Below are 24,132 nucleotides of genomic sequence, written 5' to 3' on the forward strand. Positions count from 1 at the left end.
CAAGTGCAGTTGTTCCAGAGCTTAGTAAATGAGGTAAAGCTTTACTTTGCAAAAAGTATCCAATCACGTGCAAGGAAAATAAAAAAACAGAATTTTTCCTTGCTCATGATTGGATGATGGATGTCAGCAGGGCTTTTGCTCATTATCTAACCTCTGGAGAAACTGTTCTTGCAGAGTGCAACTGCACTTTGCAAAGTGCACAGTGTATTTGCCTTTAGTAAATCAACTTGATCTTAGGCAAAAGGCTAAGAAGCTCACAACTCACAAGTGCACAGACCCTGGGGAGGGGTAAAAAAAATAAAAATGAATGGTTGATAGTGTGCCGGTGATCCCTTTGCTTATGGACGTTGTTTGCTGTTGGCAGCATCCCACTGTAGCACCCACCTATGGTCACTTTTGTTCTTTTAGGCAGAATTGTGCATTTCTGGTTCCTATAGACTTCAATAGGAGAAACTGAAAAATGCATGAAAATCACACATTTTTCATGCCCCTTCTTCTCCTCCTAGTAACTAGATTTCCATTGGCCAAAACAAAATGCTAAAGCCCAAAAACACCATAAAATGGCCAAAACAATTTGTGCGCAAGTGAGTGTAAAAAATGCTTTAAAAACACTCACACGCTCAAGTGTGAACCTAGCCTAAAGGAAAGAGGAAATTGTCAGTTTTGCTGCTTGGTATTGTAACTAGTATACATAGTTTGTCGGACAACACTTTTTAAAAGCACAGGAACAAGGGTTAGTATTAAACAATCACTGTTTGTTCAGATGTGCATTTGGAAATGTTTTGCAGTCAAATAACAAAAACCGCTTTTGTTATTTTTATCCGATTATCTTGACTGTTCACGCAGATGCCGTTGGCTAATAACTTTCTTAGTCCAGCAATTAACTTTCCTACATGGATTCATATAGGCAAGCCCTATTTTATGTCCAATTTTCTTAATTTAATCAAAGACCTGATGAAGGGGGAGTGTTTTCTGGCCCCCAAAACGCATTGGCTGTAAACCACTAAATTAATTTGGACTCGTCTCTCACTTGGTTTGAAGCTCCTTCCATTAGTACATGTTATTTTTTTTTATTTATTTTTTTTCTAAATAACAAAAACAGGACTCATAGCCTATTGTGAAAATAACTTTCAAAATGCACTAACACTTTGGTCTGTAGTGTAAATCTCAGACACAGTAGTATTCTTCTAAGATCTGAAAATGTGAAAAAGTTAAAACAGCAGACACAGCCTGTCAGCAGCATGTGGCAGCAATTATCCAAGTATCAGTAGTGTAAATCTGAGATGTTGAATGCATTTTTTAAATTAGAAACCAGAGTACTGCTGGAGTACAGCAACAGAGAAGCAGTTATCAAATGGCGCTTTTCCACTGCATGAAACCGAACGGTTCGGCTCGCTTTTGCGCTTTTCCACTGCATGGTACCGCATGGTACGGTGTTGGAACGGTTCGGTTCGGTTCGGTACGGTACGGCGGCGCTTTTCCACTACATGGAACTGAACGGTACGGCTCAGTTAAACAGTACCACTTCAGTTGTGGTTCCAAGAGGGCCGTACCAGTACCATATCCCACAATCCTTTGCATGCAGCCTTGACTGTTTGTCACTACTAGCCACTGATTGGTCAGGGAATCGTTCTTATCCCACCCACTTTACTTTAGTGGAAAAGCAAACCGTACCAAACCGTACCGAATCGTTCCAACATCGTACCATGCGGTACCATGCAGTGGAAAACCAAACAGAGCAAAGCAGGGCCAAGCAGGGCCGAGTGGAGCCGAGCCGGTACTTGCAGTGGAAAAGTGCCAAAAGTGTACAGTGCTGCGTTACCGGGTAGGTAGTGTCTATTAACTGAAAAGAAGTAGCAATGCTAACAAAAAATGCTTAATTATGTGCTGCTGCCAACACCAATTTGTGTTTCCACAAACAAAAAAAATAATATTTGTAAAAAGTGCTGCACTGCTAGTGATCTACTCAATCATAACAAAACATGTAAACTGTGAACTACAGCAATGATTATGAAATTCAATAAATAAACCTTTACATCAAACCCACTGCCTAAATACATGTGGTGATTCAATCCACAAAAATTGTCTATAAATCCTGTGTACCAAAGAACAGTTCAAAGTAACATAGAAGTGCAACGCCAACAGTCCTGAAATGAGGAAAATCCTCTTATTTTTGGGATGTTTGATGAAATGGGGCGTCGCTACAGGGGGGCCCTCGCCCCTCCCCATATCCACCATCAACAAACTAGGCTGCCAAGCAGTGGCTGAACTGCCAGGGTCTCAGTGAGCGGGCCCTTGCGTTCCGCCACCTAGGGGGGGGTGCCTGACAATTGTAATGGGCCCCTGCTGCCATCTTAGGCAATATTGGCAGCTCAGGTGAGGCATAACGCATGGCGATAGCCAGCACAGACCCAGGCTGTGTAAACCTCAGCCTCTGAACTGGAGGTATGGATGAGATGAGGGGGAGGGGCCGAGTGAGACCAAGGGCAGCAGGAATGCTATTGAGGAATCCTGCAGCCACAGTGAAAGGTAGAGCAACGTGCTTACATGGTTCTTATTATACAGTCCGTTGACTGTACATCATGGATTCCGCAGGAGAGATGAAAACATGAGGACATAATGGGGCCATAGGGACAGAGCAAGGGACATAGAGAGATAGAGACAGAAGGGGACACGGGGGCAGTCACAGAAGAGTACATGGGGACAGAGCAAAGGATATGGGGACAAAGTATAAGAAATGGTGATTGGTGAGATGGGGACAGAGCAAGGGAGATCGAAGCAGAGCATGGGACATGGGGAGATGGAAACAGGCAGAACAGAGGAGATTGGGCATTTAGAGCAGGAAACATAGGCAGATGGACAATTACAAATACCGTAGTTTGTAAAAAAAAAAAGCACTTTCCTCCTGTCTGTAAATGTCCATAAAAAGAAGAAGAGTGCTTGCAAACTTTATGGCTTCTCCCCGACTCTGTTCTGCACATGTGCAGTTTCAGAGCCGGCTGATTATTAGGCAGCTGAGCTCGGCCTCGTCCAGTGGAGTGGACTGAGTGTATAGGGTACACGGAAATAAATGCTAAATGTGGAGTGCACAGTAGGGTGTGATATAGCGTGTATAGTGTATTCCACTCCCTGCAGTGATTGGACACACTTTTGCAAGTAAATATTTAAATATAACATAATAATAATAAAATAAGAACCACAGGAATCATGATATGACAATAATATATGAGGATGCTGTAAGAGGTTTACAGCACTGTTTACCTTAGAAAGTGCAACATAAGGAAATTTCTCCATCTCCAATATATTTTCCTCTCCAGGCTGCCCTTCCAATTGTCCCTGGTATATACGAGCTGCAGATATTGTGGTGACACCCATTCCTATTACAAAATGTCAAGCAATAAAGAGATGGATGCAGAAAATAGAGACTATAACCATATCACTATTATAACACTTTTATAACAAAAAAATGTCATATTGGTTTTCTTTAGATAGATTAGTAGGGATGGTTTTCAACAGCAGGAACTGGGGGACTAGTCAGGATCGAGGGAAAGATGAATGTAGCAATGTATAGAGACATTCTTGATGAAAACCTTCTCCAGAGCACTCTGGACCTCAGACTGGGGCAAAGGTTCATCATCCAACAGGACAACGACCCTAAGCACACAGCCAAGATACAAAGGAGTGGCTATGGGACAACTCTGTGAATGTCCTTGAGTGGACCAGCCAGAGTCCACACTTGAACGTGGTTGAAAATCTCTGGAGAGATCTGAAAAGGGCTGTGCACCGACGTTCCCCATCCAACCTGATGGAGCTTGAGAGGTCCGGCAAAGTGGAATGGGGGAAACTGCCTAAAAATAGGTGTACCAAGCTTGTAGCATCATACGCAAAAAGACTTGAGGCTGTAGTTGGTGCCAAAGGTGCTTCGACACAGTATTGAGCAAAGACTGTGTATACTTATGTACATGTGATTTTTTTTATTTTTAATAAATCTGCAAAGATTTCAAACAAACTTCTTTCACATTGTCATTGTGGGGTATTGTTTGTAGAATATTTAGGAAAATAATGAATTTAATCAATTTTGGAATAAGGCTATAACATAACAAAATGTGGAAAAAGTGAATACTTTCCAGATGCACTGTATGTATTTTCTTTGCACTTACCATCTCCTAGAAACATGATGAGATTCTTTGCTTTTTTGGTATTGGGTTGCAGTTTGATGGCATTTGTTAATGTTTCCTTGGCCTGATCATTCCAGTACTTAGGTGTTTTTTCGGCCTCTGAAATACAAGCAACCAAAAATCCCATTAGAACATAATATTACTTTTCCAATTTTTTGTTCAATCATGACATAGTAATCCCTAAACCTCTGATAATTACTTTGTAATGCAATTTGATTCTCAAATAATTACATTCATCTTTAACTATATACAAAAAATATACCAGTCTTTTTTTTTTTTGTACCTTAAATCACCATTGTTCAATTTGTCCCCATTGGACCAGTGTAAGTAATACAGTAACTCTTGAACTGAAATGAATTAAAGAGTTCTGCTCTTTGTTCTGGTTACAAAACACATTGTCCTGTCTGTCAAAGCTGGAAAAGGCAGGGACTATTAGGATGGCTATCCTGCTATCCCAGGCATTATTTCTGGGGTCTTGATCAGTGTGACTGAAAGGTATTTCATTTATGAAATCCTTGCCCTGAAAAACAGCACTAGTAACAAGCTTCTCTTCATTTCTACTGCTGATCCATTTCTATAGTGTGTCCCTCGCTGTCTTGCAACTATAAAAGTTGTATAAGAGAATTATCTTTGTTACTGTATTCTAGGATTGCCACATAGGATATCATCCTAATAGACAGAACAGCCCAGAACGAGTGAATATGTCAGAGAGTTCACAGACAGGTGTATTGTACCTTGTGTAGTTCATGTATCTAAGTACAGATCACCTATTTTTGAAGACTTTGAGATTTTCAGAGACAGCAATTATCATATAGTCACCAGGTTCACATTCCTGTATGATAAGAATCTGAGCTATCAATGCACCTAAAATAGCGATTTTATCTATATGGTTTCATGTTGTTTATTCTCTTACTAGTCAGCCACTTGTTAAAGCTGTATAGTTAATAACGCTTTATGTTACATGTGATGTTTACAATGATGTGTTTATCATATAGTTTATTGACAGATTGCTCAAAGTGCCCAATATGGATCATGTTGCTTTTCTAATATCTCATATGTTTTGCCTAGACGTGAACTTAAAGACCTTGAGTGCTCTGTGCTTAGGTATTTTATAGTGTCTGCATGCAATAGTACCAGCCTTTAAACTCTGTGACCCTACCACTGTAGTATCCTGTTCTGACCTTATAGCGTGAGTAAGTGACTATCATGTTATTCACATTAGCAATATTTGACTTCTATTAATGTAAAGAAAAGGATACATTTTTTGACCGTGTTAATGCGTTATGTAGGTGTCAATATTCAAAAAAGAAAAAGTGATATACCCGGAAATTACAGTCCAGTCAGCCTAACATCAATAGTATGTAAAGTATTGGAAGAAATGATAAGGGAGTATATCTAAGAATTTGCTAATTAAGGTCTTTTAGCATCGATGATATGGTATGTACCTTGATAGAATACTTGTTGCAGGAGCACATTCAGGGGGTAGTGATTAATGGCATCTTTTCTGAATGCTCTGGAGTTGTGAGCAGGGTGCCCCAGGGTTCTGTTCTGGGATCAATTCAGTTTAGCTTGTTCATAAACAATATAGAGGTTGGAATAAATAGTTCAATATCAGTGTTTGCTGATGATACAAAGCTAATCAGAGCAATAACTTCACAACAGGATATAGCAAATTTACCAGAAGACATAGTTAAAATAGAGGGATGGGCAGGTGTATGGCAGATAAGATTCAATATATGCAAAAACAAATCAGCGCAGTTAAATAATCATTTACAATATAACCAAAAACTGTGATTGCTGCTAAAACATCACCCAGTGTTTTTTACTACACCTCTACATACAAATACCATATATTTAGATGTAGCGCAGTTCAATTGAATTAACAGAGTTTATTTATTTGGATTGAGCTACATCTAAAAGTATGGTATATAGATGAGGTTCAATGTAGACAAATGTAAAGCAGTGCATTTGGGAGCTAAAAAAATGCATGCAAGTTACATAATTGGGGGGGGGGGGGCCTGGAGGACCTGAGTATAGAAAAGAATCTGGAGGTCGTAGTAGATCATAGACTCAACAAAAGCATGCAGTGCCAAGCTGCAAGCAAGGCCAGAGGACTTTTAGCATGCATTAAAAAGGGTATTTAGTATATAGATAAAAAAATATAATTCTACCACTGTACAAAACTCTGGTTCAGCTACTACTTGAGTATGCTGACCAGTTCTGTTCACCAATCCTCAGGAAAGATGTCCTTGAACTGTAGAGAGTCCACAGAAGGGCAACAAAGCTAATAAGGGGGGCTGGAGGACTTCAGTTATGAGGAATGACTACAAACATTAAAGTGTAACTAAAGGCAAGACTTTTTTTTCATTTTGGAGTGAAGAGGGATTAGAACACCTGTCAGTTTTTTATTGTCTGTCTGTGCCCCCGTTAGGAAGAGTCACTCTCGCTATTTTTCTGTTTACCCTTAAATGGAAAAGAAAATCCTGAATTTTGGGTTGTCACCAGAACACTAATAGGGGTGAAATCTTCCAATGGGGGAAACTAGTTTCAGTGACCCTGTTGACCAGGGCTTTTTTTCTCAGAGAATAGGTACCCTAAGTCACCCCTTGTCTCCACCCCCTACCCTTCTCCAAGTTCTGTCCTTTGTTCCCACCTCCTACCCACTTCCCAGTACTGCCCCTTTAATAGAAAACTGTATCAAGTATCATTTTGTGGTGCTAAGTAATTTGTATGGAATTTGTTAATGATAATAAGAAATGCAGTAAAATAGATCCCCTGCAATACTAACTCCCCAAGTAACAATAGATCCCCGGGCAACAATACACAATCTGCAACAACAGATCCACCCTAGGAACAATAGGTCTCTTACCAGCCAGCATTGGCTGCTGGGAGACCAATTGTTGTCCAACCCCTACCAGCCAGCCAGCAGTTGATCTCCCAGCAGCCAGCATTAATAGAACCTCAAGCAGCCAGCGACAATAGACCTCTCAATCAACAGTAGATCCCACCCAGCAACAATTGGACCCCCTGCAACATAAGACAACCCCAGCAATAATAGACCCCTTTCTCAACAATAGATTCCCCAGCAGCCAATATCAATAGACCCTCCAGCATATCGCAGCACCCCTTGCCATTACATACATTCTGTGTTGGAGGTGTCGAAACTGCGTTCCCTGTGTTCCTGCTGAAAAAAAAAGCCCTGTTGGTGACACATGGGAGTTCCCTCACTTTGAAAGGAATTTCCTCTCATGTCCTGTTTTGGCTATTTGACAGGAAATGAAGGGAAATCAACACAATAGAACACAGATGGCAAAAAATAAAGATGACAGGGGTTGTAACATTCCCTTACTCTATCCAAAATGGAAAAAAAAAAAAAAAAACTTTTGCCTTTATTTTCATTTGAAACTTCCTGACTTCCTTATGTGCAAAGCCTGTGGCAAGGGGGGTGATGGAATATCCATCACCCATCTAACGTACAGCACATAAGAGTCCAAGGCACATATGGACAGATGAGTTGGGGGGGGACAACCCACTGTGACAACTTTCTGTTGGCGGCCATCTTAGTACACCCATGTCCTCACTTCCTGCCCAACCTAGTACACTTCCTGTTGGCGGCCATCTTGGTACACCAGGAAGGTCTAACAAAGGCCTATACCCACCTATTCAGTTCTCCCTGTTCTAAATCAGGATCGATGGTTCCTACCACACTCCCATTCTCCCCGGATTACAGGTCCAATATACTAGTGATGGAGAAACATCCAACTGGGACGACTAACCACAGGTGACAAGGGCACGGCTGATCTAACCCCCAATCCGGCCCCGGACTCACAGTTCCCAGAAGGGGTACCGATGATGTATGTCGCTTTTCCCCCTTCACAAGCAGCGACCTTAATGACAAGTCTGCCTGACCCAGAAAAACAGCCCATGCCTTCTACCGCAGGATAGTGCGGATACAACAAACTTTTTCAGCTGCCAGGAAAGATTTGAATAGTCTATGTCAAATTAAAGCAGGATCTACACTCGACCACCACCCCTGTCCAGTACCAAGGAAAGGATCACCAGCTATAACTGTGGGAAACAAGGACACTTTAGAAGAGAATGCAGAGCCCCAAGGCATCCCAGACAAGACAAGGATCGCCATGATGGACAACAACAACAACCACCACGCCCCAACTCCCACTAGGAAATGGGCAAACCCGTGTCACCCCTTATGACAGTGTCCTCAAATGATATTAATGTTAACAGTGTCTCTAAGCAACAATGAACAAATATTAACCGAAGTCCCAATAACCCCGGAGACAACATGCCGAGATCTGGCAGAAATTTGGAGCGGCAATGAACGATCCCTGCCCTTTGATCAGCTGATGTTTGATAACTTGCAGAAGTGGGGCCCACGCAGAGAAGAAGTGAAGTTCTTTCTGCGTCATGAGGAATTCTCAGCAGAGGGCAATGCTCAGACGGGCTGTCAAGCCGCAAACCAGAGAAATAGTCTAATACTTTCCTTTCCACTGTTGATGTTTCCTGTGTGGGTGTGGATGGGATGCCCCGCTCCAGTCCCCTTACTGAGCCACTCCAACTGGGAACATACCCTGACTTGCTTGCCAGATTTATGGTGTCTTCTACATGCCCCTTGAATCTGCTAGGAGTTGATGTGCTGTCCAGACTACAGGCCTCGCTCATTTTCACACCTGAAGGAGGAGTGCAGCTACATACTCCTCTATCCTTAGAAGACACATCTGCTTTGTGTTCTCTGCCTCTCGTGATGACACTTCATGAAGGGACAACTCCAGGTTCAATACCACAGGAAGTACTTGACAGTATCCCTGCGTGCTTATGCTCCACAGGACCGGAAGACATCAGTCCCTTAAAAGTACCACCAGTCATGGTGCAACTGAAACCTGAGGCACTCCTGCCCAGTAAGCCACAAAACCCTTTGAAGCCAGCTCAATCCGTAGCTATTTCAACATAGGTCGAGACCCTTGTGTCTAATGAAGCTCTGATACCCTGTACTTCCGAATGCAATGCCTCAAGGAGCCCAACATTCCCCATCCCGATATGCCAAGGCAATGACATCCATTTTAGACACATGGATCCAACTCCACCCAGAGGTTGTGCTCCTCCAGTATGTAGATGATCTCTTGCTTTGTGCGGACACCCAAGAAGAGGCATCAACTCGCTCTGAGAGCCTCCTTTGCTACTTGGCCGAACAAGGCTGCAAAGCCACAAAACACAAGATCCAGTGGTGCAAAGGCACAGTGGTCTTTCTTGGTCACTGCATCTCAGAAGGCACACGACATCTTACCCAAGAACAAGTCGCTGCAATCAGGGCCATTCCAGTGCCAATGGGTCAGATATCCTCCATCCCATCCCTCCATCCTTCCTGGGACTGATCTCCTATTGCCATTCCTGGATTCCCGATGCATCCCTTCTGATGCGACCCCTGTATGATGCCCTGAAGACCAATCCTTTCCTACTATCCCCAGAAGCCCTCACCAACTTTGAACTTCTGAAAGAAATTCTGTCCATGGCCTCCGCCCTCGACCTCCGGAACTATGAGAAGCCTTTCAAGCTATTTGTCTCGGAGAGAGAGGGACATGCCACAAGAGTACTGGTTCAGGCCCATGGCAACAGGCTCAGACTGATTGGGTACTATTCTTGCCACTTGGACCCCGTGGCTAGGGGTGGCCCTTCCTGTTTAAGCTGTTTTGGACAAGACTTCAGACCTCGTTTTAGCACACCCCCGTTTCTTCTGGCACCGCAAGACATTGCTGCCATCCTGGATCAGGTGCAGCCCAGACACCTGTCAAAGGCAAGACATCTTAGACTTCAATGTGCTCTACTCATCTCGGACAATGTTACCCTCCAAAGGTATCTCACTCTCAACCCGGCCACCCTTCTGCCATTTTTTGAGGGTGGACAAGAAGGAGAAGAAGGAGAAGAACAAGAAGGAGAAGGTGAAGAAGACCCCCTATAATACTCCAGATATGCAGACGAAGGAGGCAAGTACCACACAGGTGGCTAGAGGGTTCCTGACAGCGGCTGGAACACCGGTGAAACATAACCCAGCTAATCAAGGATTTAATGGATGCACTATTCCTGCCTGAACAAGTGGCTGCCTTGAAGGTTAAAGCACATGGCAGACTGAATTCTCAAGAAGCCAGAGGGAACTACTTGGCGAATATAGCGGCTAAGCAAGCAGCAACAAACCAAAGAAAAGTGGCCGAAGAGGAGAGTGAATTCCCAGGACAGATGCCTTTGGTAGTGCATGTGCCATCTGACAGGCTATACCGAACCTCTATGCAAGGGGCAGCTCACACAGATGAAAGGGAAAACCCGTTTACTAAAATATATGTATTCAGCAGTCGTCCAATGGGCGCATGGACCTGCACATCTCTCTAAGAACTTTTTTTTTTCAAATATGTCTTTTATTTTTCCAACACAAATAACAAAAAAAAAAGAAATTACAACAGTTCAAGAATGGAGCAAGTAATATCACACTGTCCAATTATACAGAATTAACACTCCTACATATTTAGAGATCATTCCATACCCGCATCGTCAACTATATGTCTCTTCAGGGGGGTATCTTAAATTATTAGTATTATATATCTCCCCACTATCTATAAACACCTCTAACATTAATGCGGTCTAGTAATTCCTAATCTCAACTATATTACCCCGCTTACGTACCAAAATAAACTATCAGAAAAGATAAATTCGGAGTCTGTGTTTTAACCCTGGAATCTTGCCAACATCCCTAGTAAATATTGAACAATAGAAAACCCCTGAGGATTGGGACTTTAAACGGCAAGAACCAGGACTTGAGTATGAAAATGTATAAATTTTATTACAAATATTACAAGAATGAAATATACAAAAACAAAAATAACATGTATGATAAAAACATGGTCATAAATACGTCTTGGAACCGAGAGGGTCTGAGGTGTCTGGATCGGACTAGACGCGTTTCGGTCCAAATGCCTTTCTCGATAGTCCAGAAAACACCAGAGCTCAGACTAGGAGCATAAAAGGTAACAGTAAGTATAGTGCATATAGTAGACGTAGAATTAAAAAATGTGTTTAACAGTAAAGTAGATAATACATAACATGACTCATTGTACAAAGTGTTTGGTGTATTTAGATGTAAAGAGGAGCAAGGATGCCTCTATAACTACATACCAGATATGCAAAACCTCTATGGATTCCAGGACGGAGGACCAGGTAGATGGGCCTTAAAGGGTGAGAGAAAGCGCCTTCAGGTGTCTTTGGCCGCAAATAGTATGTGCCGAATTGGCTAGGTCTATAAAAGATAGGCCTGAAACAATTTATGTATCTATATGGGCTTCCAAAGGGAGATTGGATGGTTGTAAGCCAAATAAATAATGGCTATTACAGGTGACAGTGAGAAAGAGCCCCCCGATCAAAATTCCCACGAGGATCTCCAAAGCGGGGTCAAAAACACAGGTCGTCTGGATGGTTTGAGAAAGGAGAAAGAATAAAAGAAAAATTATATGAGAATGTACTCATAATGGGAACTAAAGTGGAAAATGGGAAAAGATATATATAATATAGAAAAAAATTTTTGTTAATGATAACTACCTGTAGATTTGTAATAGAGTAGAAATATCTCCAAATATATATAGTGCTGGGACGTATCCAGCACTGGGTCCCTATTGACACAAAACATGCCAAAAAAGGAGGAGGTAAGTACATATAGCACAATGGGGTGAAAGGTAATAAAGTATGAGAATAAAAGGTAAAAAAGCAAGAGTAATGATGGAAAAGACCTCATTTCCCAGCGTAGATCACGTGATTCAAGAGAAAAGAAGAAGAAAACCTAGTAGCAAGGAGGAATATTAGAGCAGGTGCAGGGCAGGGAATAAAAAATCACCAGGTGAGAAAATGGTGGTGCAGTTATAAGTCCAAAAGGTGCCCAGGTATAAGGGTAGATGGTAAAAGATAACCATGGCAAGTGCGAGTATCCCAGAAGTAGTTTGCAGTGTCCGGAGAAGTAAAGAAGGAGATAACTTACCTATACAGCCCTGTGTAGTTGAATAATGGCGGCGCGCTCTGAATAGAGCGCCGCCCGCCATTAAGTACGCCGGCGCATGCGCCGGAGCCTGCGTCTAAACTCCTCCCAGGGCCTGTGTAGACCAATGGAGGTCCCCCGTGTCCGGAACGCACAAGCGCCGCCCACGGTGGGTTGGCCGCGACGTGCGTTCCGGGCACGCCGACGCACAACATCCGGGCCCGTGTCTCCGCCCTCGGCGGGGTCAGGTGACCGGTAGTGGGGCAAATAACGCCCCTTTGTGCGCCGGGGGGAAGTTATGTCGGGTGAGCGCCACTCTGTGGGTGGTATGGAGCTACACCTGTGGGGGCGGAACCAAGGGGAGACATCGAAACAAAACAAACTCTGTGTTTACATGCAAGGAGCAGGTTCTGAAAACAAAACGCGGCTTGTACGAAATACCTTAAAGTTCATTCTATTAAAAAGAAAACAAAACAGATGCAATCAGGGCATATTTGAACAGCCAAACAATAGTACATATATGATATGACACGTAATGCATGATAAGAAGAGAGGGGAAAAAACGATTAATACAAAAAAGCTGGAGCAGAGATGTATATAGGCAATAATTTCACAAATATTAGGGCTGAGACAGTATGGGGCCATGTAAGATTATTGAGAGAATAGATCAATATGTTGTCTATCGTGTAATGTCCATAAAAGGATGAATCTCATACAATGTAGGTGAAAACTAATGCTGTAAAAATTTTTTTTTAATTATATGTATATAAAAAGAAAGAAAAGGAAAATTATATCCAACATGATGTGGATTCAATAATTGGAGATAAACATTAAAAATATTAGAGTATGAGAATTTGGAATGGAACGAATATTCCATTTAAGTATGATGCCCCATTCTATCACAGAGCCATATCCTAGGGGGCTTGTATCATGGATCCCACCCTCCTGATGAGAAACCCTCAAGGAAGGGCTTAAAGCTGATGCTCTCATTGAGTCCTGGTGGAATGGTGGCCCTAAGGTTATGGATCCATCTAGACTCCCTTTGTAAAAGAGTTTTGTCCCAGTCTCCTCCTCTGCTGTTGGGGTGCACTCGGTCGAGGATGACAAAAGAGCAACGTGGAAAAATACCACTGTGTGTATTTAGAACATGTCTCCCTAGAGGGAGATCAGGGTTGCGTTGACGCATACATGTAATATGTCGTTGAGCTCGTTTATAAAATTAATTCTTTGTGTTCCCGACATAGAAGCACCCACAGCAGCAGAGGAGGAGATAGACTACTCCTATCGTTTGGCAATTGGAAAAGTGTAAGGGTCTGTACGGGGACCCATTTGGAAGAAGTATACTGGGGTTAGTGCAAATGTATTGACATATATTGCACCCCCCACATTTAAAAGTTCCCAGACGTTTACAAGGATCTTGGCGAAATTCGCCTGTATATTCGCTTTTGACTAATTTATCCTTAAGTGAACGAGCCTTGCGATAAGTTATCGCCGGTTTATCAGTAACAAAAGGGTTGAGATGTGGATCACATGTAAGTAAGTGCCAATATTTGTTGAGAATATTATAAACTCTGTCATGTTGTTTCGTATACGGAGTTATAATACGTGCCTGATGTTGGATCTGATTGCTATCACGTGAAGTTTTAATTGATTTTTTGAAAATGAGGTCTTGTCTTTGTTGCGATCTAGCCCTGCGATAAGCCTTTTTGAGACAAGTTTGTGTATAGCCTCTGATAGTCAGTCTTGTTCTAAGTTTGTCAGCTTCCAATTTGAAAGTGGAATCTTCAGAGCAGTTGCGCCTAAGGCGCAGATATTGCCCGTAAGGGATGGACCTTATTAGTGGAGCCGGATGAGCGCTTGTTGCGTAAAGTACCGTGTTGGCAGCGGTAGGTTTTCTAAACAATGTAGTCGTGATGTTGCCTTGTTTGTTTTTGTTGATTGTGATGTCAAGAAAATCAATAGACTCACTATTATAGTTTAGGGTAAACAAAAGATTAAAACTATTCTTATTCATAGAGTGAACACAGTCAAGGAGTAATTCCTTACTTCCTGTCCAAAAAATAAGGACATCGTCGATGTACCTATGCCAGGCCAATATGTGCTGGGTATATTCCGAATAGTGTTCCTCAGAGAGGAAAGAACGTTCCCATTCCCCCAGGTACAGATTGGCGTACGATGGGGCACAGCATGTCCCCATCGCAACGCCCTGTACCTGGAGGAAATGGGAACCATCAAATGAAAATACATTTCGGGTGAGAATGTATTCAAGTGATTGTAGAATAAATTTTTGTGTGGCTGGGGGATCTAGATTGGATTGTGTGAGGGCATGTGTGACCGTGCGGATGCCCTGCTGGTGGGGGATGGAGCTGTACAGTGCTTCTACATCTATGGCCACCAGCAGGGCATCCGTAGGAATCGACATGCCCTCCAACAGCTGCAAAAGATGTATGGTATCCTTTACAAAGGAAGGGAGAGTTTGTACGAATGGGTACAATTTGCTGTCCACATATCTACTTAGATTCTCTGATATGCTGCCTCTGCCCGAGACGATGGGTCGTCCAGGGGGGTCGTTTTTGTTTTTGTGGACTTTGGGCAGACTGTAGAACGTGGGAATGGTAGGAAATTTAATTCTAAGAAAATCCCAGGTAGTTTTGTCTATACAGCCTGTTAAATATCCATCGTCCACCATAGCATAGAATTCTGCAAAATATTTATCAATAGTGACTCTAGATATTTTATGATACCAAGTCGAGTTATTCAGAATTTTCCAGCACATATTGGCATATTGTTGATTATGCATAATGACAATATTGCCCCCCTTATTGGAGGGCTTGATAGTCAATTGTAATTGTTTTATGAGAGCAGTAAGGGCCTGGTTTTCTTCTGAGCTAAGATTGGAGGCTCGAGTCTGTGGAGAGAGTTTGATTTTTGTCAATTTCTTGAGATACCAGCATGACAAAAGCTGCCAGATTGGTGTTGCTATTTAAAGCGGGAAATTTATCCGACGTTTTTTGAAAGCGATTTGTTACACCGGGTTGGGGATGTTCGTTTAGTAATGAGTCCAAATCAATCCTGTCTATTATGTCAAGTCCGTCTTGTTCCTCTAACAAGGCGATTAGTGTATCTAATGCTTCCGCTTCTAATTTTTTGGTTTTGGGTTGCAGTAACTTAGGGTTATGTTTCTGAGCATGTTGACTTTGTAAAATAATTTTTCGAGCAAATAGATTTAAATCTTTTTTGAAAGTGAATTTATCTATGTCAGTAGTGGGGCAGAAGGTAAGACCTTTACGCAATAAAGATATTTGGGCTGATGAGAGAGTATAATCTGAGAGGTTGATGATATCGCTATCATCTCTAGAAGGTGTATCGGTGTGATGGTTGAACGTGGCTGGGTTTCATGAGAGATCCTCAAACTCCGTATTATCTGCCGCCATAGCATGCGTAGTGTCTGTGATGGCTATGTGTTTGGTTTCTAATGTGTTCTTAACTGGTAAATTAATGTGAGCTAGGCGTCGTGTATCTGATGAGAGTGGAGGCCCTGAAGGAGTTGGAGGGCGTTTGCTCGCATTTGTATTGTCATCTTGGGCAAAAGATCTTTTTGTTTTGACTTGTTTGCCCCTGTTATGGGTAGGTAGTGAAGATGAGGACAGTGAAGAATTTATGGACGAGTTTGAACCTAAATTATGATCGGCTCTGGTTAAATCACGTCTTTTAGGATGTCTTTTATAAACTATCAAAACGCCAAACAAACAAAAAAAAAAAAAAAAGGGGGGGGGGGAATTCCTAAATCATTTCCCCTTCCTCTTCTCCTCTCTCCCCCTACACAATAGTCATAGGATCCCTCTCCCCTCTCCATTCATGTCTGCATCAACTTAGCTCCCTCCTCTGACAAAATAAAGATATTCCAGGTCTCCCAGGTCTCAGTATACAGTCCGCGTTTACACTGTGATGTCAATATCAAGTCTTCCATTTTATTAATAGTCTCTACTCTACGTAGCCAGTCCTTTATCGTTGGGGGGTGTGGACTTTTCCATAACGCAGGGATACATGCCTTTGCCCCGTTAACTAAATGTCGCACCACTGACTTCTCATATCTCTGTATGGGAATATCTGACAGATGGAGCAGGAAAAAAGCCGGGTCTTCGTAAATAGTATATTCCGTAAATTTTTGGATAACGGATTTCACCCCAGTCCAGTATCCCGAAAGTTTCGGGCAGGACCAGAAAATGTGAAGTATCCCTGCATCCTCTCCTCCACATCTCCAACAGTTTGCTGGAGTGTCTGGAAACATCCTATGAAGTTTATTAGGTGTATAATAGCGGCTAAGCAAGCAGCAACAAACCAAAGAAAAGTGGCCGAAGAGGAGAGTGAATTCCCAGTGCAGATGCCTTTGGTAGTGCATGTGCCATCTGACAGGCTATACCGAACCTCTATGCAAGGGGCGGCTCACACAGATGAAAGGGAAAACTCGTTTACTAAAATATATGTATTCAGCAGTCATCCAATGGGCGCATGGACCTGCACATCTCTCTAAGAACTTAATTAATTCACTGATCAGCAAATATTACTGGGCCCCAGGAATAACCACCTTAACCAGAAATTACTGTGCCTCATGTGCAGTATGTGCAAAATGCAATCCGGTGAGGACAGAAGAGACACTGCAGAAACATTTGGCGAAACGCCTGTATCCGTTCCAGAGGATACAAATTGATCATATACAGATGCCAAAAGCGGCCAATGTGAATAAGCCCTAGTGGTGGTAGACATGTCCTCCGGTTGGCCAAAAGCCTACACCGTTACAAACATGACAGCCAAGGCCACAGCAAAGAAATTACTCAGTGAGATATTATGTGGATTTGGGACCCCAGAGGTGGTAGAGAGTGATCAAGGCCCAACTTTCACAGCAACCCTTACAAAAGAGATTTGCGCAGCACTGGGAGTTCAGTTGGCTCTACACATACCACCCTCAAAGTAGTGGGAAAGTAGAAAGTATGAATGGTACAATAAAGTCTAGAATGTTAAAAATGTCCCAGGAAACAGGGATGAGTTGGCCAGACAGTTTGCCCATTGCCCTGCTCAGTGTCAGATGCATCCCCCGGGGGAAACATGCCCTGTCTCCTTATGAAATTTTGTTTGGTTCAGCCCCCATACTCAGCTGTTACTTCTCACAGTAGTTGCAGTTACAATCTGATGTGTTAACTAGTTATGGTACACGTTTGTCTAAAGCATTAACTAATATCCGTTCTCGAGTATTTTCCTCCATTCCAGATCCAGAAACATACTCGGGAACCCACAGAAGACAAGATTCTGCCGGCAGCACAATGATTGTGCTATATATCCTTTTCTTTAAAAGTCTGATAAAAGCTCAGCAGGTGATAATCACCAAACCAGGTACGCAACAGGCGTCCATCACTAGGACAAATGGTATCACTGCATTTTGCTACAATTCATCCAGCACACAAGTGGTTGCATTTACTTTTGATTTTTGTAGTATACAGTATATGTTACAGCTGCATTTACTACCTTATTCAAAATGGCTGCTAGATCACTCCTCCCTTCGTGGAAGCAAGATGGCGCCTCCAGAGAGAGACTACACTCAAAATAGAAGGTTGTCATATCCTGGAAGAAAATCCTAGACACATAGATACATAGATACTCCAATCGCTAGCTTATACGTATTATATATGAGTATTTCCTGGAATGAATTTCTTGATGCTTTATAAAGCTTAAAAGAGGAACAAATAAAGGCAGAACGAACTATTCTGACAAGTGTGTCAGCGTATGATTCCTGTGTGCACACACCGATTCTGAAATTAGGCCAGGGGCAGATATAATCTCGGACTGTTTTGGTCCCAATCCAAAACACAGGCTGCTGAGGTGAGACTTAAAACGCACCTCAACTGCCTGGTTTTGTAGTCTGCCCATTTGGAAGGGGTCATTCTGTGTTAGCCTTTTTATGTCACATAGAATATACATTTCCATAAAATTCAAAGTGCATATACAAATATATCCAGAGGACTATTCAGCAAATAGTTAGACGTCCTCTTCCTAATACAAAATATCGATTTCTTATATGCGCAGTGGTGGTGCTAATTTGGCAGTGCTCTATATACCTTTTTCAACGATCATACAAACTAAATTTTTATTTCATGCACAATATGGGGTTTTCACACTGAAGGAGTAGAAACTGTTCACTTAGCATGCTCACTAAGCATATTAAATATGGTAAAAGCGTGTTTACTCCAGTCTTGGAGCAAGTAAAAATCCAATTTTTTTTTTGCATTTTCTTTGCACGTAATTTGGGAGAGTGAACAAAGTTTTACCTTATTTACCAAGATCAGTGAATGTTTGCAAAGTAAGCATTACATTGTCTCAATTTACAGTCACTGCACCTTTAGTAAATCAGATCCTTGTGCTGACTTCAGCACACAATGATGAACCTTACGGCCTCATGCACACTGGGCATTTAGCCCTGCACCTAAGATCCCAGCATTTTGGTGCGGGAAGGCATAAATGCAAGAAAATGGTTGATAATGTTAATACCCGGGTGCACCAGGATTTTTGTTGATATATGCTTTCTGGCAGTGTTTTTTGTGATTGGTGGGTTTATTTTATTTGTATGTATTTTATTGATCAAGTAGTGGGTGTTTACTATTGGTAATGAAGTACCATTCAAGGATTTTTCTTTTTTTAAGTGTTAATAATACCTACAGTATTCTGGTCTTTAGGTTAGACTCATACATAGCAACCCTCATACAGTGCATGTCTATGTGAATGTAAGTAGTAGTGTAACACACATTTGAGCAGGTTGAAGGCACTGACTTTCACTGCACCAGAAAGGCTATCAGCAGCTGTTTTACCATCCATATCAGTGTACAGGTTGTATATGCAGAGACACAGCTTGACAAAACTCTAGGTCAATACCGTTTATCAACTGTCCTTTTTCTTTCTTTCTCAAATATATCCCTTATCTAAATAATACAGCAATTGTTCAAGTATCCTTGATATAAGCTTGGTTTGGAGAGAACAAGAAAATAATTAAGGGGTAAATGTAAGCAGCCGTAGAAAGCTAGATTTTGTTAAGCGGAACATTTTATACAAAGGTTGTGCTTGACAGCGTTGAAACATCTGTAAGTCATTTCACATTCAAATAACAAATGTACATATGATGGACAGTTTTTATCGTCCCTTGAATAGAGTAAGCCAGTGCACCCAAATGCACATCTGTAGTCATAAAAAAAATTATATTATTGACATACAAAAATCAAAAAAAAGTAGTGCACCAAGAAAAAACATTAATAATGTCCATACAACTTGGTATCCAAAATATAGGTCATAGAAGTCTTAGCCGTCATTTAAAAGTGCAGTATTGAATGTTAGTCGTGAGTCACCGCCATCACCAGAAAGATTGAACACTCACCAGATAGCGTGGCTACCAGTACGTAGCTAGAGAGCCTCCAACGTACATAGTCAAGGGTCACACAGGATTTCTGAACCTCCCCTCGCTGACGTGGTTTGCATTCCATTGTGAACTGCATCCCATATGCGCATGCGTGATGTTAGCGCATGCGCAGTACGGTGGATCAGATCAGGCGGCGTCACAAACCGACATTTTCTGGCGTGATGGGCGGCCGCCCGATAGGGGACCATATATAGCAGGCTCCCCTACTTGGGTGGTGCCTGCTGACTGACACCAGAGACATCCACCTGGACATAGGACTGTCAGGATGGGCATGCAGCTGTAGGGTAAGCGCCTCCACCCTGGCTAATCTATTTACCCTATGTATCTGCATACCAGGGTTAATAAGCCCCCTGTTCTTCAATCCCTATATTGTAGGACTTGGCTGCCCTGACTGGGATATTAGATCAGGATTTTTTTTTCACTGTATATTACTGTGGAAACTTACTACATCTACCCTGCAGCCACCCCATCATCATTTTTTCAGTGGACGAAAGTCATTCTCTTTATTTTTTTTTTATTGGTATCTACCATTTGCATATATTTGTATAGGTTAATTTCTTATTGTTTTCCTACTGGCTTCTCACTGCTCCAGCACAACTGCACTCCCCCTTTCCTCTTTCCTTACCAGTCATTTTCCTTTCCCTTTCCTTCCCTCCCTTCCCCCTTTCCCCTGTAACCCCCTCCTTTTCCTGTCCCCATCTTCCCTCCTTCCTTTCTTTCCCTTGCCTTGTTCCCCCCTTTTTTCCCTCCCCCTCCTCCCTTTCTCCCCCCCCCCCTTTTTTCCCTCCCCCCTCCCCCCCCTTTCTCCCCCTACTCTTCCCCCCTTTTTGCCCCTTCTGGGTGGTTTCCTTTTCCCTGTCCTTGCCCCCCCCCCTTTCGGTTCCCCTTTCCCTCCTTTTTTTTTTGCCCACTTTTCTTCCTTCGCCCTTGTTTCCCTTCCCTCTCTATTATATCGTCTTCCCCCTGTTCTCCTTTTCTTCTCTCTGCAGTAGGATCTCATGGTGGCTCTGTACTATATTATTTTTATTTTATTACTGATTAGATGCACTTACTGTAGTCCCCCATGTCCGCTGGTGAGAGACCTTGTTGGCTGAACTGCTATGGGACCTAGTGACCTGTGCTTTCTCCAGGTGAGCCCAGATCTTCCCCATTAATTATTATTTCTCAAGTTGCTGCTGTTTATTTGTATATACTGTTTTGGTCACATACCTACATCCTTCTGGTTAGTACTTATTTATATGTTGTCATCATTTCTAGAGAGTGCGTATACCAATATCCTCCTGAAGAAGCGGATCTTCCCCACGAAACATGTTGAGGAATAAACGCCTAAATCATGAACTTCTGCACTCTGTTTTGACGAATAAGTATCTATTTGTGCCGATATGTAATGAACTGTTGTCGGACTATTGGTCCGTTCTCTTTTAACCATAATATATTGTATTGAATAAAATGTTGTACTTTTTTAAATATATGTGAGCATTTTTTGAACCAAGGTACCATACAACTTGGTATCCAAAATATAGGTCATAGAAGTCTTAGCCGTCATTTAAAAGTGCAGTATTGAATGTTAGTCGTGAGTCACCGCCATCACCAGAAAGATTGAACACTCACCAGATAGCGTGGCTACCAGTACGTAGCTAGAGAGCCTCCAACGTACATAGTCAAGGGTCACACAGGATTTCTGAACCTCCCCTCGCTGACGTGGTTTGCATTCCATTGTGAACTGCATCCCATATGCGCATGCGTGATGTTAGCGCATGCGCAGTACGGTGGATCAGATCAGGCGGCGTCACAAACCGACATTTTCTGGCGTGATGGGCGGCCGCCCGATAGGGGACCATATATAGCAGGCTCCCCTACTTGGGTGGTGCCTGCTGACTGACACCAGAGACATCCACCTGGACATAGGACTGTCAGGATGGGCATGCAGCTGTAGGGTAAGCGCCTCCACCCTGGCTAATCTATTTACCCTATGTATCTGCATACCAGGGTTAATAAGCCCCCTGTTCTTCAATCCCTATATTGTAGGACTTGGCTGCCCTGACTGGGATATTAGATCAGGATTTTTTTTTCACTGTATATTACTGTGGAAACTTACTACATCTACCCTGCAGCCGCCCCATCATCATTTTTTCAGTGGACGAAAGTCATTCTCTTTATTTTTTTTTTATTGGTATCTACCATTTGCATATATTTGTATAGGTTAATTTCTTATTGTTTTCCTACTGGCTTCTCACTGCTCCAGCACAACTGCACTCCCCCTTTCCTCTTTCCTTACCAGTCATTTTCCTTTCCCTTTCCTTCCCTCCCTTCCCCCTTTCCCCTGTAACCCCTCCTTTTCCTGTCCCCCTCTTCCCTCCTTCCTTTCTTTCCCTTGCCTTGTTCCCCCCTTTTTTCCCTCCCCCTCCTCCCTTTCTCCCCCCCCCCTTTTTTCCCTCCCCCCTCCCCCCCCTTTCTCCCCCTACTCTTCCCCCCTTTTTGCCCCTTCTGGGTGGTTTCCTTTTCCCTGTCCTTGCCCCCCCCCCCTTTCGGTTCCCCTTTCCCTCCTTTTTTTTTTTGCCCACTTTTCTTCCTTCGCCCTTGTTTCCCTTCCCTCTCTATTATATCGTCTTCCCCCTGTTCTCCTTTTCTTCTCTCTGCAGTAGGATCTCATGGTGGCTCTGTACTATATTATTTTTATTTTATTACTGATTAGATGCACTTACTGTAGTCCCCCATGTCCGCTGGTGAGAGACCTTGTTGGCTGAACTGCTATGGGACCTAGTGACCTGTGCTTTCTCCAGGTGAGCCCAGATCTTCCCCATTAATTATTATTTCTCAAGTTGCTGCTGTTTATTTGTATATACTGTTTTGGTCACATACCTACATCCTTCTGGTTAGTACTTATTTATATGTTGTCATCATTTCTAGAGAGTGCGTATACCAATATCCTCCTGAAGAAGCGGATCTTCCCCACGAAACATGTTGAGGAATAAACGCCTAAATCATGAACTTCTGCACTCTGTTTTGACGAATAAGTATCTATTTGTGCCGATATGTAATGAACTGTTGTCGGACTATTGGTCCGTTCTCTTTTAACCATAATATATTGTATTGAATAAAATGTTGTACTTTTTTAAATATATGTGAGCATTTTTTGAACCAAGGTACCATACAACTTGGTATCCAAAATATAGGTCATAGAAGTCTTAGCCGTCATTTAAAAGTGCAGTATTGAATGTTAGTCGTGAGTCACCGCCATCACCAGAAAGATTGAACACTCACCAGATAGCGTGGCTACCAGTACGTAGCTAGAGAGCCTCCAACGTACATATTCAAGGGTCACACAGGATTTCTGAACCTCCCCTCGCTGACGTGGTTTGCATTCCATTGTGAACTGCATCCCATATGCGCATGCGTGATGTTAGCGCATGCGCAGTACGGTGGATCAGATCAGGCGGCGTCACAAACCGACATTTGCCGGCGTGATGGGCGGCCGCCCGATAGGGGACCATATATAGCAGGCTCCCCTACTTGGGTGGTGCCTGCTGACTGACACCAGAGACATCCACCTGGACATAGGACTGTCAGGATGGGCATGCAGCTGTAGGGTAAGCGCCTCCACCCTGGCTAATCTATTTACCCTATGTATCCGCATACCAGGGTTAATAAGCCCCCTGTTCTTCAATCCCTATATTGTAGGACTTGGCTGCCCTGACTGGGATATTAGATCTGGATTTTTTTTTCACTGTATATTACTGTGGAAACTTACTACATCTACCCTGCAGCCGCCCCATCATCATTTTTTCAGTGGACGAAAGTCATTCTCTTTATTTTTTTTATTGGTATCTACCATTTGCATATATTTGTATAGGTTAGTTTCTTATTGTTTTCCTACTGGCTTCTCACTGCTCCAGCACAACTGCACTCCCCCTTTCCTCTTTCCTTACCATTCATTTTCCTTTCCCTTTCCTTCCCTCCCTTCCCCCTTTCCCCTGTAACCCCTCCTTTTCCTGTCCCCCTCTTCCCTCCTTCCTTTCTTTCCCTTGCCTTGTTCCCCCCTTTTTTCCCTCCCCCCTCCTCCCTTTCTCCCCCCCTTTTTTCCCTCCCCCTCCCCCCCCTTTCTCCCCCTACTCTTCCCCCCTTTTTGCCCCTTCTGGGTGGTTTCCTTTTCCCTGTCCTTGCCCCCCCCCCTTTCGGTTCCCCTTTCCCTCCTTTTTTTTTTGCCCACTTTTCTTCCTTCGCCCTTGTTTCCCTTCCCTCTCTATTATATCGTCTTCCCCCTGTTCTCCTTTTCTTCTCTCTGCAGTAGGATCTCATGGTGGCTCTGTACTCTATTATTTTTATTTTATTACTGATTAGATGTACTTACTGTAGTCCCCCATGTCCGCTGGTGAGAGACCTTGTTGGCTGAACTGCTATGGGACCTAGTGACCTGTGCTTTCTCCAGGTGAGCCCAGATCTTCCCCATTAATTATTATTTC

General features: G+C 42.8%; 1 protein-coding gene across 1 annotated transcript in view; it reads right to left on the bottom strand.

Moving 5' to 3' along the window:
- Positions 1 to 24,132, bottom strand: part of LOC309549344 (alkaline phosphatase-like) — a 123,955-nt gene that overhangs the window by 88,027 nt on the left and 11,796 nt on the right. The window contains exons 2-3 of the mRNA XM_082249544.1: positions 4,161 to 4,277; positions 3,262 to 3,377 (exon numbers count right to left, since the gene is read on the bottom strand). Of these exons, the coding sequence (XP_082105670.1) occupies positions 3,262 to 3,377; positions 4,161 to 4,277 (233 nt within the window). The remainder of the gene's footprint in view (positions 1 to 3,261; positions 3,378 to 4,160; positions 4,278 to 24,132) is intronic.

Source organism: Pelophylax lessonae (assembly GCF_965119305.1).
Source record: "Pelophylax lessonae genome assembly, chromosome: 3".
NCBI classification, from domain to species: domain Eukaryota; kingdom Metazoa; phylum Chordata; class Amphibia; order Anura; family Ranidae; genus Pelophylax; species Pelophylax lessonae.